Genomic DNA, 16,433 nt, shown 5'->3' with positions numbered 1-16,433 from the left:
GATTTAGAGTTTTTTCCTTTTTCCAATTAGGAAAAAAGAAATGATATTATTAAATGTTTGCACATTACAAGGCTCTAAATTTAAGTGCTTTGCTATTTTGAATTTGCTGATAGAGGTGGAAATTAATTATGGCCTTGGTCTCAACCTGCCTATTATATACTCCACAAATTACTAATGTCAGAAAAATGGTAACTGCAAAAAGAGAAAAGTTATTACAGAATTGTACCTGATTTTCCTCAGGTTACTTTAGAGGCCTCAAATGACATATATTTGAGTCTTATTCTGAGGTGAAATAAAGAGTAAAAAATGGGATAAGATTTACTTTGACTTTGTAACTTCATTAAAAGTTATAACATTATTTCATTGTATTCAGCCATTAAAAAAAAAAAAAAAGCCAGAGAGAAACTTGGAGACTCTGCCCTTTTTTTTTTTTTAATTTTTATTTATTTATGATAGTCACACACACACACACAGAGAGGCAGAGACATAGGCAGAGGGAGAAGCAGGCTCCATGCACCGGGAGCCCGACGTGGGATTCAGTCCCGGGTCTCCAGGATCGTGCCCTGGGCCAAAGGCAGGTGCTAAACCGCTGCGCCACCCAGGGACCCCTACTCTGCCTTTTAAGAACCATAAGTAATGGCATAATTCCTGAAGCTTTTTTTTTTTTTCTGACAACCAACTCTGTATGCATCAGATAGTTTTGCTATATAATGAGTCACTTCAAAATCTAATCGCTTAAAGCAACATTTTTTTAATCTGTCACGGTTTTGTGTTTTGGTGGGGTGATTATTTTCTGAGTCAGTCTACAGATTTGGAGAAAACATAGATAATAAGCAAACATAGATTTAGTAAATATGCTTAATAAGTTTCAATTAAAATAGATCTTCTATTATATAAATCTTTTCTCACTATCCCTAGAAACAAGATGAACTGTGTCTCCATGTGTATAAAACAACTTGGGCTTAGTTGTATTCCTTTAAATAAAGTTTATTTATATAAATATGAAACACCCTCTTTTATTATTAAAGTAGAATAAAATAAACTGTTAGCATTGTCAAGTATTTTTTAGACAGTCTTTTAATAATCCAATCTGATTAGGGGGACCAGGGTAGCTTAGTCAGTTAAGCGTCTGACTTCGGCTCTGGTCATGACCTCAGGGTCCTGGAATCCAGCCCCATGTCAGGCTCCATGCTCAGCAGAGTCTGCTTGTCCTTCTCCCTATGCCCCTCCCTCAGCTCGTGCACCTTCTCTCTCTCAAATAATAAAATCTTTTTAAAAATTTTAAGAAATGATGCAATCTGGTTAATAGCATTTATATATATATGATACCATTTAGGATATATCTATCATGTAGGATGATCAGTTTGCTAACTTACATATTATAATAATAAAATGTAATGATTCAACCAAGACATTGTTTCTTCTATGTATAGACCCAATTACTCTAGGAATTCAGAGGTTTGTACATTCAATGTGAGAGTAGTAACACAAAATGTTAGCACTGCAAGGCACTTTAGAGATGATCTCTAATACTCTCATTTTGTGGTGAGGAAAACAAATACATGCCCATTCTGAATTACATCTAGGATAAGAACAATTCTGGATTTCACTCCTTTCTTTCTTTCTTTCTTTCTTTCTTTCTTTCTTTCTTTCTTTCTTTCTTTCTTTCTTTCTTTTCTTTCTTTTTTTTTTTTTTTTGTAGGATCCCAACACAGGGCTTGAACTCACAACTCTGAGATTAAGAGTCAGACAGTAGCCAAATGAGCCACTGAGGCACCCCATGAATTCACTCTTTTAAATTTAAGTTCTCTATGCTTTCTTAAGGGAGGAAAATGGGAAAGATACTTAAACTAGTAGGGAGACTTGAGATCTATGTCTTTTGACTCTGAAAACTATTACAGAAATTTTAAAAAAGTGTTGAGTGGGAAACGGCATTTGAATCTTAGATCCTGATTTTTACACAATATTTTAATTAGTGATTTTAATTTCTGCCTGAAGATTTTGATACATTTTTAGGCACTGAAAAATTTAGAGCTGTAACAATTTTCCAATGAGAAAAATGAGATGTTAAGGGTTTGCAGTATTGTCAAAAATCATATGTATGTCTTAGAAGCATTACAAAACCTTCATAGCTAAATTTTATTAAGTATATAAAACCTTTATGTGTTTCATTTTACTTTGCTTTCCTATCTGCTTATCCCAAATTCAAATCAAAAGGTCGAGGGAAGGAATGGAAATACCTCCACCTAGTGGTCAGCATGAAGTAAAGTTAATAAAACCAAATTAAGAAAAAGGACAAAAGATCGTCCACCGTACATAATTAGCACAAATCTATAGGTCTATAACATGCTTTAATTAATGTTTACTTAGATGTTAACTACTTAACTGAAAATAAAATATAAATACTAGTTAATTGAAATTAAAGTGAAAATAATAGGCGGAAACTTCATGTTATTGATAAACGCTGATACTAGTTTCTGCACTCCACTGCCATATATTGATAGGGACATAATACATCTTTCTGGTGAAGAAACCATTTGAAGCTTATTTATTTGCTCTGTTCTTTATAATCTCAACAGTGGCAGGACTCTTTCTTATTATTATTTTAATCACATAGTTCCCTGTCTAGCACAGTGATGGGCACGTACTAGAGCCTCAATAAGTAGTCCTGGGTTGAGAGAATGAAACAAAATTATCCATTTCCATAGAGGCATAAAGGTTAAGGTAAAAGTGAAATCAATCAAATAAATACGAATATCACACACCCATAACATGGTTGGTACTATCCCAATTTTTTTTTTTTTACTTTTATAAGAATGAATTTAGATTTAAAAGCATATACATAACTTTGCAAGAAGAAGGAGTCCAAGACAAATGTGAAGTCATCTGTGTTGTGACTTAAGTATAGGTATTGGATATTTCCTTATTAAAACTCAAATCCACACACATAAAAAAGGAAATGAAAAATATGCGAATATTGTTTAGATTAGAAAGAGTATGACTGGAAAAAATAGTGTTACTTCGAGGAAATAGTCTGGTTTTCCAGTACAGGGCATATATGTAGTAATTAATATTTTTGTGTTCAGTTCTTTGCTTGGGTAAAATCTACCTAATATTATTAGAATATTAAACATAGTTTCTAAAAGACTTAAGAATTTTAGAGATAAAGCACATATGCCAATTTAAGAAATTACCCAACAATAGTAAAGAATTGCAGGAGAAGCTATTGGGCTCATGTATGTGTTTTTGTTTGTTTTGTTGTTTAACATCTACAGTCTTTGAGTGAAATGATGTGGTATTGATCCTCTCATAAACTACTGATTTTTCAGTTTAACTGAAAATGCTGTATCTTTCTTTTCTTTATAGAAAGCATCGTCATTCACCAGTTACGTATGAACTCCAGATGAAATGGTAAACCAAGCACATATGGGGTGCGTGTACTTCCTCTGAATCCCTGTTGAATGAGTAGTATTTCTGCAGCCCTCCATCATCACTAAGGTCCTCCATGCTACTGATCACTACTGGAAATAATTTTCTACTTCCAGTGATTTTTTTTTGAGGATATAATAATGTAAAAGCTGAAAATGGCATTGCTGATAATATGAAAATAGGTAGCAAGAGCGATTCAATCTTTGTGTCAAAATAAATTTCCTTTCTGCAAAGCTTTCAAGTCCATGGGCACATGCTATGTAATTTATTTTTATAATACACTTTGTAATGTGATTTTTTTTCCTAAAGTGTTTCCTTTTTCGTAGTCTATGGCACATATATCTGTAGAGTACACTGTCAGTTCTTCAAAGTATTGGTACTGGTGCATTCAAAACAGGAAACTATCACTATTTTCCTTCATCAACCTTTTATTTCTGAAGGAAAAGAAAGTACAACACTCTACATATTTCCTGGGGTAAATTCAAGAAATAAAACAGAAGCAGGAGATTCTAGAGGAGGTTTTATTATTGCTTATACAATGCTGTGATTCTGATCATAGTTCAACAGTAATAAAATAATGTTGATTTAAAGACTTTAATTTTAAATATGTAAAGCCAATTTTAAAAATTGCCCTTTTTAGTCTGTGGCAAAACCCCTGGATAAATTGAATTTCATATGGAACAAATTAATAAAAGAAGATATATAAGTTTAACCAGTAAGGATATGGGACTACATCAACTGATAGTTCAATTATATTTGTTTGCATTATTTGCTTATATGTATGAGACTTATAAGGACTGTGATAACAAGGTATTTCTCACAATCTGCCCAAATGAAAGCCCCATAAATAAAAACTGACCCAAGGTAATATCTGCATCTTAAAAAAAAAAATGGTAAGAGAAATCCCATAAGAAATGATGTTTCTTCTTGATAGACAGGATTTGGATAGATTTTCATAATGGCATGTAGGTTGCAGAATATATTCTTTAAAGATAAAAGCACAACATGCATTACTCAAATCTCAATGTCAGAGCTGCTGTGGAATTTAGGTTTATATGAAAATGTACATCTAAAGTCTACTTGAAACCCTAATAATACAGCTTTTTAAAAAGACTTTGCTAATGTGGACATGTTTTCAACAAGGTCTTTAAAAAAATAACTTCAAAAATAAATGAAGATTTGACATATCAGTTTCTGAATGCAAAAATCGTATATCATGGAGCTTTACTGATATTAAAGAAAATGCTTCTCAGTGCCACACAGATAACTAAAAACCACAAAAGCAACACCGTTGGCCTATTTCTCCAGTTGACAGCTTGTATCCAGGTTATAAACCCATAAAAAAGCGAGTCTACACTGAGTCTCTGGAATAGAAAAATTAATTGGATTTCCTCCCTTATGTAACTTTGGAAGGTTTTAAATTATGCTTTGTGGAACTAGCAATCATCTTCAGTAGGTATTATAAATTAAATAACTATATTTTATGGAAAATTAGCTTGATTTTTTTTTTTTAAAGTAAAAGAAATTCTATAGTAGGCTTGTCCTAGTTTGAATGATTGTGAATGTATCACATATCCTTCAGGGCTTTTGATTAATGACTGAGAAACCTAGTGTGTGTATGTGTGAAGATTTAAAAAATTGTTGCTATGAGTTTTCTGTTTTCTGAAAATGTTTTTGAACTGTAATGACATTTTCAAGTAAAAAGGGTTTTATTTTCTATTGTTACCTTTTTTGGCACACAGTTAAGTTCCCTATTTGCTAACATTTATACTTCTGATTTATCACAAATTAGCATTTGAAGCAAATAGCTTTTTCTCAACTTGTGGAAAATTATATGAATAGTGAAAAGTCTAGAGGATAAGACTTTACTTCTTGACTTTAAAATATTACAAGTGATTTATGTATATTTGGATCTGAAGTTTTTATTTCTCTTGAATTTATAATGAAATTTGGTACTTGCAATGCAGAGTAAGGATGGTGGTGCAATCAGAGTCACTTAGATGGATGTTGAGCTTTTTTCTGCTCATCCTGGGATTAAGTCTTCTGTTTAAACCCAAATGGAACCTGAGTGACAGATAAGTAAACTTAATTTTAAAAATTAATAAATTGTTCTGAAATAAAAGAATATTAAAAATTAACAGAAAAGTCAAAACACCAAATAGCTACATCCTTATCTAATGATATACAAAATCAGAAACAGTCCTATCCCAATATCCATAACCAGTTGAAAAAAACTGCCTCCATGTGCACCATTCTAGACTCATAAAATTTACGTATCTTTTATTAGATCTCCAATCATCAATATGAAAGGGAATCCGTCTTGAATAGAATAATTTTCTGAAATGATTCCAGTTTAAGGTACAACAGTTGAACTAATCCATTATTTTACACTTTTCTTTTTGATAAATATTTTTGAGGTATCCTCTGCAGAGATTTTTTTCAAGTATTTCATAAAATATTAAGGTTTCATGAAGACAGTGAATAAATTTTCCAGATTTTAGATGCCTAGAATGTTCACAAAATGTGAAGAATTAATTGTCTCTTAGGAAAACCATAAAAAAAATTCATGACATGGAACATCTAGCTTAAGCATTAAAAAAGACACCAGCACTATTGATATAATTCACAGGTTCTAAAAAGCAGCTGCAAAGCAAGAGTAAATAAATGTTGGATCAGACAATGTAATGTATTTATGTCCTTTCTCTTTACGCTGTAGTTGAATTTTCCTGGAAATGAATAAAAAACATAATAATAATTGGGCATGTTCATGAATTTGATGAGCAATGATTCTAAAAATAACAAAAATGCAAAATGGAAGTTAAAAAAAACACAACTGGCACCTGAGGCATATATCCCCTTTGGACTCCAGTGCTATCCCCCTGCTAAAATTACTAATTGAAAGTGAAGAGGAAAAACAATAAAAGCTATTGTAATAAATTCATAAAAATTGGGAGAGTTTCACGGAATTAGCTTAGTGAACACTAATATTTTATTTTGTGTCTTAAATTTTCAGCGTTTACTCCATAACTATATAACAACTGTTTGTTACATAGGAAAAATACAAAATGCAGATTATTAAGTTCGAATAGAAATGTTTAAGGTGCCATGACATAATACATTTATTTTTGTTGTTGTTTTTTCATTTATATTATTTGGGTAATTTTACCTTACCATCCACAGATTTTTGTTACTTTTAACAGTGCTGATTGTATTTATTTAGATTTTGTTTAAAAATATCAGATGTCAGCTTCTCCAATATGAGACTTACAGTGTGATCAAGATATTCTTAGAAGTCCTGCAGTCTAATGGATTTTCAAAAGCAAAAGAGTGCGTTGAAAAATTGTGGAGTTACATTATATTTTCACAACATTCATAAGTTTTATTAAGTACGAGAAGTTTATTAGTTTTCACTACAGCCAATGGAATTTATGGGTATCTACTTGTCTTTTATATGATTGTAATATCTTGCTTTCAGTTCTTCACAGGTTATTGAAATTATTTAGCCAATTAAGACATTCTCTTTGTGTTATTTCCAAAGTCAACCATGTTCATCAAAAATCTCACTAGAGAGTGAGAAAAATAACAATTGTGATATAAAAACATTGTGCAATATTTTTTTGAGTTGGAACATAATATTCATAAAATTAAAATCATTTAAAAGAAGTATTCAACCTTCATCTTTTATTTAAAATTGTTTGCTTTAAAATAGTTTTTGTTTCGGCATTTCCTATTTTCTTAAAAATATGGTGTTCTTCACTGTGAATGAGCAGAAATGGTACAGCAGATCTGCCAAAATGAGAGCTACTTTTCCCGAGTTACATCCTAGTCTGATTCCTTATTAAGATGAAAACTGCAAAACACCAAGAGATAGAACTGGTTATAGGGTTTCCCTCAGCCCTTTATCTTCACCGAATGCATTGTCAGTCTATATTTAGATATCACTTTACTGCTTTCTGCTGTCAATCTAAAGGTAGGTTACTCAGTAGAGCAAATGCTCCTGAGGTTTTCCAGCAGGCCACAACCCAGCTTCTAGAGAGGCAGTTAGGGTAATGCTTTCAGCAAAATGGGATAGAGATGACAGTGGGGCTATTCTCTGACGCCTTTTATTTATCAACTTTGTGCCAGATTTGGTGCTCTACAGCCAATCTCTACTTGTCTTTGCCTTATTTGTGACAAAGGAATGGCTTTTTCCTGTTTATTGTCTAAAGATCCACATATCAAAAAAAGCAGGTAAGGATGATGTCTAAACACAGATGCTTTCTACAGGCAGGTTGCAGATGTTAGGGGTCTTGCCTACAAGGCAGTTCTGAGGCCTCTCTTTGGAGTGGAGCCCCTTGGGTTCACATGGTTTAAGAGCACTGGCCAAAAGTCATTGTTTATTTCATGACTTCCCAGGAGAAGGAAGGTATCAGGCTTTCTGTATTTGGATTTGTTCCCTTGAGCCCTGGACTAGCTTCACTTTTAATGAGCACCAGGCTATTTATGTGTGCAGAAAAAATGAAGCAAGTTCTCTGGGCTCCATGCATGTTGGCAATAGGGCACACTGCACCATTTTTTTTAAATATTAAAACTTACTTTTGAAATTTGTTTCATGATATCCCAAAGAACATATAAAAGATGTCAGACTTTGAGGCCTCCCTTCAACTGAGGCAACCCTCACTAACTGCATGGTTCCAGGCATAGCGACCTGATCCACAGATAATGGTTGGAAACCCAGTTCCCTAAAGTTCCCAGGTAAGTTTTGGTTTGTTTTTAAATCAGTCCTCTTTTAGTTTCCACTGTCATTATTTTCAGCATTCCTTTGAGATAAGTGTCTTTAAGGAGAAACTATGTTTTCTTTCTCTTTAGGAGTCTATTTTCCCTTTCTGCCTATTTTGATGGGCACTGGTATACAAAGTTATCACTCCAGTTTGACTGTAAGCTTCTTGAAGACAGGATTTGCATATTCCTCAGAGTGAATATAGGATACTGGATAAATGTTTGCAAAGGGCAATATAATTCCTTCTATGGAGAGGCCTTTTTGCACTCTCTTTCTAGCTGCCCTATCTCATTTCCACCAATCTTCACAGACTTTTTCCATGACCATAATCACGTTTTCATTTTTGGCTTTTCCAGCTCAGAGAGCACATTTCTTTCTCCTCTTTGACAGCAAGACATATGTTTAGTCGTAGCAGCAGGGTGTTTTGTAGGAACCCAATTACTGACTCCTTACCCCAAAGGGTTGCTCCTCTAAGAGGATATCTTAGCCAGGGTACTCAATGCCAGGGCTTCCTTATCAAATTGTTCTGGTTGCTTATCCTTCCCTTGTAGAAACCTCTGTGCCCACTGAAGATTTTAGGTGCAGGGTATCTGGATTAAACAGGAAGACTCTCAATAATCATGGATCTTAAGGGAAAACAGACTCTACAGACAGAGGTCCCTCATCTTATCAGACCACTAGATGGCTTACACCACTTAAACAAGAAAAGTGCATTCAGTCATTTTCACACTTCACAAAGAGGCCAAGCACTAGTTCCCACATGCAGCATTGCTGTAAGTAGACAAGTGGGACAAATGGACTATATGAGCTAACAAAATATCTCCCCGAGAATGGGGAGTATCAGAGATCTTAATTTTCAGGAAAACAACTTAAGATCTTGAGAAAAAGAACACGATCAGCCAGGGTATGGAGCCTTGCAAATCATTAATAATGAGTGTTGTAAATGGTTCAACTTTCTCCATATTCTTTCATTTTTGATCTTATTCTTTCCTGCATGGAGAATCATAATATCACTCAGACCCTAGGACCCATTTCCCCATAGTTTAGTTTTTGACATCATAAAGAGGATGAGGTGTGGCATCTCCTATAACCCCTTGTGCACACATATGTTCCTGACCTCATTATACTCAATTGTTTGTTGGCAAGTTGTCTCTTCCACTAAAATGTGAGTTGAGAGTAGGTCTGGTTAGTTCAACTAGGATATCTTTAAGACCTTGGCATTTTTCCAGGTGTTATAGAGACAAACAAAAATAGTCTCTGACCCTGATAAGTTTACATCTAGTAGGAAAGACAGACATAAACATATTTCTCAGTACTATGGTAAGTGCAAGGATAGAGGTATGCAGGGTAGCCCTGGTGGCACAGTGGTTTAGCGCTGCCTGCACCCCGGGGTGTGATCCTGGAGACGCGAGATCGAGTCCCACATCGGGCTTCCTGCATGGAGCCTGCTTCTCCCTCTGCCTGTGTCTCTGCCTCTCTCTTGCTCTCTCTGAATGAATAAATAAATAAATCTTTAAAAAAAAAAAAAAGGATAGAGGTATGTATAAGTTGCCTTGAACTCAGAGAGAAACTCTTAGCACAGCCTGAGGGACAAAGAAAGATTCCTCAAATTGGCTACTGTCTTGCATCTTGAAGGATGAGAATTAGCAAGGCAGTTTCAGTGGAAGTGGGGTCTGAAGTGGGGGAGCAGTATGTTGTTGGATGGGTTAGGAATTGAAGACAGTGAATGCACATTATTCTTCTCAGAAGATTCAGTGAAAGTAAAAGTGTTGTGGAATAGTTTGCTGAACCCCTGCTTTGTCCCTCACCAAGCACTGGTCAGAGGGAAGTCTAGGAGGTCTTGGTTATTTGTTGTCATAAACATTTAGTTCCATTGACAAAAAAAAGTGTTTCCTTCCTCAGGCTCAGTAGACGTTGACTTTCACATTTAAGTTCATTTTGTGAAAATCATCCTTCAATAATATGTTAGAGCTATTTTTTTTTTGTTAGAGCTATTTTAAAGAAATAATAACTTCATTGGTAGTAGTGACCTGTTTCAAAAACAAATAATAATGAAATGCCTGCCACACCTCAGACTTCCTGTAATTTAAAACTTGCAGAAACAGAAAAAGACATGTATAAAAATAGTCCAAATGATTGTAAGTGGTTAAACATTAAAAAAAAAAAAAAAAAAGTAGATTCCATGCCCAGCATGGAGCCCAATGCAGGGTTTGAACTCATGACCCTGAGATCAAGACGTGAGCTAAGATCAAGAGTTGGATACTTAACTGACTGAGCCACCCATGCACCCTGGTTAAACATTTTTAAATATCTACTTACCCATATCTATTTTCATGGAGTAATAAGTTTCTTCCTTCCTCTGCCTGTCCCCTTTAAAAAATAATTTCACTATTATACATACAATAAATGTTGGATGTCAACTTAGAGATGGCAACATCATATTTGAAAGAAAGATCTTATCTATAATTGATAGCACCTATTGGAAAAATATATGCCATGGGACATAATCTACTGAGAGAGTCTATACAGGGGAGTCATGAAGTCTGAAATCTTATCAGAATTCTATTTTTTCATTTAAAGAGAGTGTGGAGTTAAGATGAAAGAAACCTTATTTCCTTCCCAAAACAAGATTCTTAGGCTGTCTACTCTTTCCTCTAATGAGACTAAACATTAAAATATGTTGTTTGACTTGTTATTTCTGACTACTGACTATGATTACTATTCATGAACTTATAAAACCTTTCATCACAACACCAATGTACTCAGGCTAATCAGACAATCTCTCAATGTGAGAACAAAAGGATTTTCTTACATGCCTAATTGAAAAAGTTTAATAAATACACAAAATAAAAAAAAAAAGGAAGAAGTCAACTCTAAAAGCAGTAATTTTTCAAAGTCAGTTGGAACCAATCTCTGATGCCATAAATATAACAAATTAAATTTATTATACAAATTCTCTATCATTCTTTTCCTAAAAATCTTCTTAGATAATTAAACATGAATATGATTTAATCCTACCAAAGATCTCTAAAGTAAGCTACCATGCCTAACTGAATAGAAAAATTTTTTCCTTCAAAAATAAACAAGCAAAAATACTACCAAGTCACTGAATACAACTCAAACCATTTCCAGTCCCTAAGACCTTTTTCTGAAATTCATGCTGGTAAAAACTATGGTACAATTTTTAGGTCTCTTCAACTTTCCTAAATATTGTTATGCTACACATGTGAATAAATGGCTTGAATATGGTTAGAAGCTAGAGAAGTTAATCAGCACCAAATACTCAGAGGAGTCCAACAAGCAAATATGTGTGGCACACTAAGGCTAAACAGTTAAAAAAAAATGAGTTTCAGTTTCCTCTCCTTAATTCTTTAAGCTACTCAATAGTTATTCAATATTTTTTCTTTAATGTTTTTGGTTACCTATTTGGTGGCTTGAACACAACTGGGCTACAAAATAAAAAAATAGTATAAAACTACTTTCCCAAAAGTTATTTATATACATCTCTTCAGATCATGGGATTTGCATCTGCTTTATCATTTTGGATCTACTTTTATATTTGGGCTCAGGCATTCACTGCACACTTATGTGTTGACCTGGTAGTTGGCATTAATCAATATCATTTAGCCAAATATACTCTTTTATCAGGAATCAGCAAATGAACAATCATTTGAACAATACAAATGCTACCTATATGTATCATTAATACACACAAACACCAGTTACTCCTAGGAGACAACAGTGAAAAATGTATGACCAGTAGATAAACTGGTAATACATTGTGAGAACGACTCTCTTTTGTTATCCCAGAAATGTTGAGTAACATTTTCTTTTAAGAATTTGTACTTCATCATATTAAATGAAAATGAAAACAAAAACAAAAAACCACAACTACCTGGTAAGGACAATCATAAAATAATGAGTCCCTTGAGATAATGATGTTGATGTGAAAAAAAATATTAGCTCAGAAAAGCAGCATATCATGATGGCACAGTACAGAGAGGAAAAGGAACTGTAAGGATATCATCAAGAGATTGAAGGTCATTTAATCTATTTGGCTCTCGTCTGAAAATGTAAGTTTTAGACAAGAATCTAAGGAAGCTTTCAGTTCTACAACTCTGTTCTGGTCAAAATGGAGTTTCCAGTAACAAAAAAAGAGACAATAAGTTAATCTTTCTTATGAACAGAAAAAAAAACTAAAGAAAAAGCAGATAAACTTATTGCCATCACTTAGATTACTAAAAAAAAAAAATAAAAATAAAAATTAAAAAAAATCTAAGGGCAAAATAACTGACCAGTTATTCAGAATGCTGAAATAACTTTTTTTTTTTAAGATTTTATTAATTTATTCATGAAAGACACACACAGAGAGAGAGAGAGAGAGAGAGAGAGAGAGAGAGGCAGGGACACAGGCAGAGAGAGAAGCAGGCTCCATGCAGGGAGCCCAATGTGGGACTTGATCCCGGGACTCCAGGATCACGCCCTGGGCCCAAGGTGGCGCTAAACCGCTGGGCCACCGGGGCTGCCCTGAAATATTCTTTTAAGGAATTGTAACATTTAGTGGATGTGATAATATAGGTAGAAATGAGGAGAAAAAACTTGCCTTATGCTTTATATTTTTGCATTATATCCAATATTGTTAAAGACATTTTTTACTAACAGAACTTAGCAAAACAAAACTATTCCACGCCTTCTCCATCAACTGTGATAGACAAACGTTTTCCATTTGAGCCCTAGGTTGAACTTGGCATAGATCAAAACAAAAAATACTCACCTATGTTAACAATGCTAAGAATCTGAGAGATACTGGATGTCATATAAGAGCAAAACCAAGCAGGCCAGTTGTCTGCCAGATATTCAATTGGCTCACATGTTGAGACTTGTCATTTTTAAAATATATTTAAATTTAAATCTGAGGCCCAAACATTCTTTTCCTTTCCTGTTCCTTGGTTTACCTTCAAAAGGCATAAATACAAAAGTCTGAAAGAAAAGAAAACTTGGGTTTGTTTTCAGATGATGTGATTTACTCTCTGGTCTAGACTTCAAAGATGCCAAATATGTGAATGGTACATAACTTTTTTAAAAAAAAAATTACAAATATATGCTTATCGCAGAAATTTTGAAAAAATACGTAAAAGTGCAAAAATAGAGAACAATCATCCTCCATCCGGTCAATGGAGATTACTACTTTCAGGTGGGCTTTACGCTCTGTACCTAGACCACTTTGGTATCATTTAGCCACTTTTTAGGTATCAGTAGTATTTCCTTGGGTCATCAAATACTACGTGTTCACATAGTATCTCATTTTATAGCGATGCCGTAAGTTGTTGCATTTGATCAACAGTAGTAAAGAGCTACAGCTTCTTACAATTGGCTCCTCAAATCAATGTGCAAAGAGAAACGTGGACACAGAAAATAAGGTAAAAAGTAACACGATGACCATTAATGGAGGAAAAGGTAATAGGGCTAACCAATGGGCACGATTCATTCTTGATTTTAGTACCCAAGTGTCACCTACCACGCATCTCACTTAACGTTTACCTTTGCACCTTGAGTGGAGGTTTATTGATTTTTAGAGGAAAGTGGCGGTTTTATACCCCAAGCAAGCACAGCCATCCCACCAGGCTCAAGCTCCCTTGGTGTGGTCTTTTAAATGCTCCGATTCCCTTCAGAGAGGGCTTCGAGGGAAGGCAAAAACCTGTCTGGCGCCGAAGGCCCAGAAAGACCTCTCTGCTAGCAGCTCCAGGGCTGATGAGGGCGTGATTTGGGCCAGGCGGCCGGACCTGCGGCCCAGAACCGCCGCCGCCACGATGACCCCAGCAGGAGGCAGGGGAGGGAGAACAGAAGCTTCCGGGGCTGGAGCACGCACACCTATCGCGTAGGCGTCGAAACCTCTACGCTCCCAGGGACGCGCAGGCGCAACGCAGCTCCACGCTCTGCGCGGGGGAGGGGCTGAGGTCCTCACTCTGTCGTCACAGGGCAGATGATCAGGGTGCGTCCGCCTTTTCCCTCCCCCTTCTATCCTCCTCCCTTTCCCCCTCCCCCTGTCCCTCAGTTTTCTCCCTCCTTCCTCTCTCCCTCCCTCTGGCGTCCCCAGCCGACTCCCGCTTCCGGTCGGCGGCCGTCTGCGGAAGGGTGTCCCGCCTCTTCCGCCTTTACAGCGGAGGTGGCGGCGGCCGCGGCGCCTGCGCGTCTTCTGTCAGGGTCGGCAGGCGGGTCCCCCGGGTGGTCCACCTGCGCGTAGGGGAGCCGCGCCGTGGGGGTCGATGGCGATGAACTATAATGCGAAGGATGAAGTGGATGGTGGGCCCCCGTGTGCTCCCGGGGCCACCGCTAAGAACCGGAGGCCGGATAACACGGCCTTCAAACAGCAACGGTTGCCGGCTTGGCAGCCCATCCTGACGGCTGGCACGGTGCTACCTACCTTCTTCATCATCGGCCTCATCTTCATCCCCATTGGCATCGGCATCTTCGTCACCTCCAACAACATCCGCGAGATCGAGGTGAGGGGAGGGAGCGGCGTTGGGAGCTGGCGCTGCCCGGGAGCGGGGTCCTCCGTCGGCTCCAGTCCAGCCTCAGCTCCCTGGAGGTTGACCGGCGGGCTCTGCCCTCCCCCGCCTCTTTCCTCTCTTCCTCTGTTTCTCCTTTTTCCTTTCTGTGTGTTTCCGGAATTTTGCAGTTCTGTCCGAGCTTCCTCTTGGGATTTACAGGGTTTCAGATGGAATGAATGTTTCGTGCAGGGGGTGGGTCAGGTGAAGAACGCCCCTTTAATGCACGGTTCCTGTGCTTCTGTCGGGGTTGTTGCCTCCAACGGAGGAGGGGAAAACTGTGAAAAAGACAGAAGCTATGTCTGGTTGTAACTCCGTGACAGTTGACTCGATCAGGGGGTCGTTACTCGTGTGGGGATTACAGAGATTAACGCGTTGGCCATTGTTAGGGAAAGGAGCCTGGGTCATAGAGGCATGGATTTTTATGTAAAGAAGTTGTGTTACCAAGTCACGTAGTAGGACGTATAACCGAAGTGCACACGGTATCTTTCATTTGGGGCTAATAAATACTTACCGTCGTAAGGCATGATAAGTAAGTGAAAGGTAACCAGAATCTTCAATTCTGATGTTGCTTTTTAGGCTGCGTTTAATAATCATGCCCTACATTCGCCCTAGGTGGTTTATTTTGTTCCCCCCGCCTCCTAGAATTTAAATTAAAAAAAAAAGAGAGAGAGAGAGACAAGAACTACACGTCGAATTAGTTGTACACTGTCTACTGAACATTTTACTGATACAAGGCATGACAGACTTAGAGAAGCATCTTGAGTGTCGGAGCAGCGATCATAGCACCTTCATCTATTTGTACTGAAGGTACAGGTGAAGGTAGGGTGATACTAGAATGTAAATACTTCATAGAGATGTCCAGTATTAAAATCTGCTCATCTTCTTTTCTTGTACATCACAGGGTATTTTTATGTGTTTGGAAGGGCAGGAACTGGTATCAGGCTCTCTTGAGTTCTTCTGTTCTATCAGGTTATGCTGTTTTTGTTTTCCCGAATTTTATTAACTACTTTAAATGTGTGTATGTGATTTAATGGGACTTTCAGAGTAATTTTATTTCAACTACTGGAATAGGCATGAAGATACCTCTTTTACAGTATAGTCTATGATATTGCTCCTAAGACCGAAATCAATATATCTTTTAATTGTACAGTGCTCTTTTATGTTAATAGTAATAAGAATAGTATCAATAGCATAGTTTTTAAGTCTTTTACTAAAAATTCATTTTTGGTTTAATAGCTGGAGAAAGTACTAAAGTATGTTTCTTCAGCATGTGTTTTTATTTGTTTTATGATTTGTATCTCCCGAATTGTCCTGCAAATATGGTACTTGCTCACTCAGCCGCACTAGGATCACACATGTAAGAGCAAAATAATGTAACACAAAGACCTGTGGGCTCTAGGTTAGTGTTAGGCAGAGCTGGTGTTAAATTCCAGCTCAGCTACTAACTAGCTCAGTGTCTTGGAAAACTTAATCTCTCCATGTCTAAGTTTCCTCACCTGTATAACAGGCAAAAATGTGAGAATTTGAAACAATATAGGTAAGATTACTGGTATGAAGTTTTTATAATAGTTACTGTCAATATGATAATCACTGATCAGAAGATGAGAAATGGAGTCAGAGAGGTTGATATTTTGTTACTAAGCTAGCAGAGTATTGTAAAATTGAGACAGAAACCTGGATGTTTTGATTCCCAG

At 36.5% G+C, this 16,433-nt stretch overlaps 2 protein-coding genes and 1 long non-coding RNA gene across 5 annotated transcripts in view; 2 read left to right on the top strand and 1 right to left on the bottom strand.

Moving 5' to 3' along the window:
- FILIP1 (filamin A interacting protein 1) overlaps positions 1–7,851 on the top strand; it is a 180,863-nt gene extending 173,012 nt beyond the window's left edge. For both annotated transcript variants that reach the window (XM_055330662.1, XM_055330661.1), the window contains exon 7: positions 3,367–7,851. In XM_055330662.1, the coding sequence (XP_055186637.1) occupies positions 3,367–3,407 (41 nt within the window). In that variant the 3' untranslated portion in view covers positions 3,408–7,851. The remainder of the gene's footprint in view (positions 1–3,366) is intronic.
- LOC129513010 (uncharacterized) lies at positions 3,840–13,994 on the bottom strand. Of its 2 annotated transcripts, none has more exons than XR_008665121.1 (4): positions 13,786–13,994; positions 12,963–13,168; positions 10,508–10,558; positions 3,840–5,493 (listed from the first exon to the last, which is right to left on the bottom strand). It is a non-coding gene; the product is annotated as an uncharacterized LOC129513010 (long non-coding RNA). The 2 variants fall into 2 exon arrangements; XR_008665122.1 differs by lacking the exon at positions 3,840–5,493 and adding an exon at positions 8,646–8,778.
- A 327-nt stretch (positions 13,995–14,321) lies between these two features.
- The window catches only part of TMEM30A (transmembrane protein 30A), a 36,054-nt gene continuing 33,942 nt past the window's right edge, over positions 14,322–16,433 (top strand). Inside the window, exon 1 of the mRNA XM_055330705.1 lies at positions 14,322–14,691. Within this exon, the coding sequence (XP_055186680.1) occupies positions 14,455–14,691 (237 nt within the window). The 5' untranslated portion in view covers positions 14,322–14,454. The remainder of the gene's footprint in view (positions 14,692–16,433) is intronic.

This window comes from Nyctereutes procyonoides, unplaced genomic scaffold, assembly GCF_905146905.1.
Source record: "Nyctereutes procyonoides isolate TBG_1078 unplaced genomic scaffold, NYPRO_anot_genome, whole genome shotgun sequence".
Classification (NCBI taxonomy): domain Eukaryota; kingdom Metazoa; phylum Chordata; class Mammalia; order Carnivora; family Canidae; genus Nyctereutes; species Nyctereutes procyonoides.
This window is presented reverse-complemented; position numbering and strand designations above follow the sequence as displayed.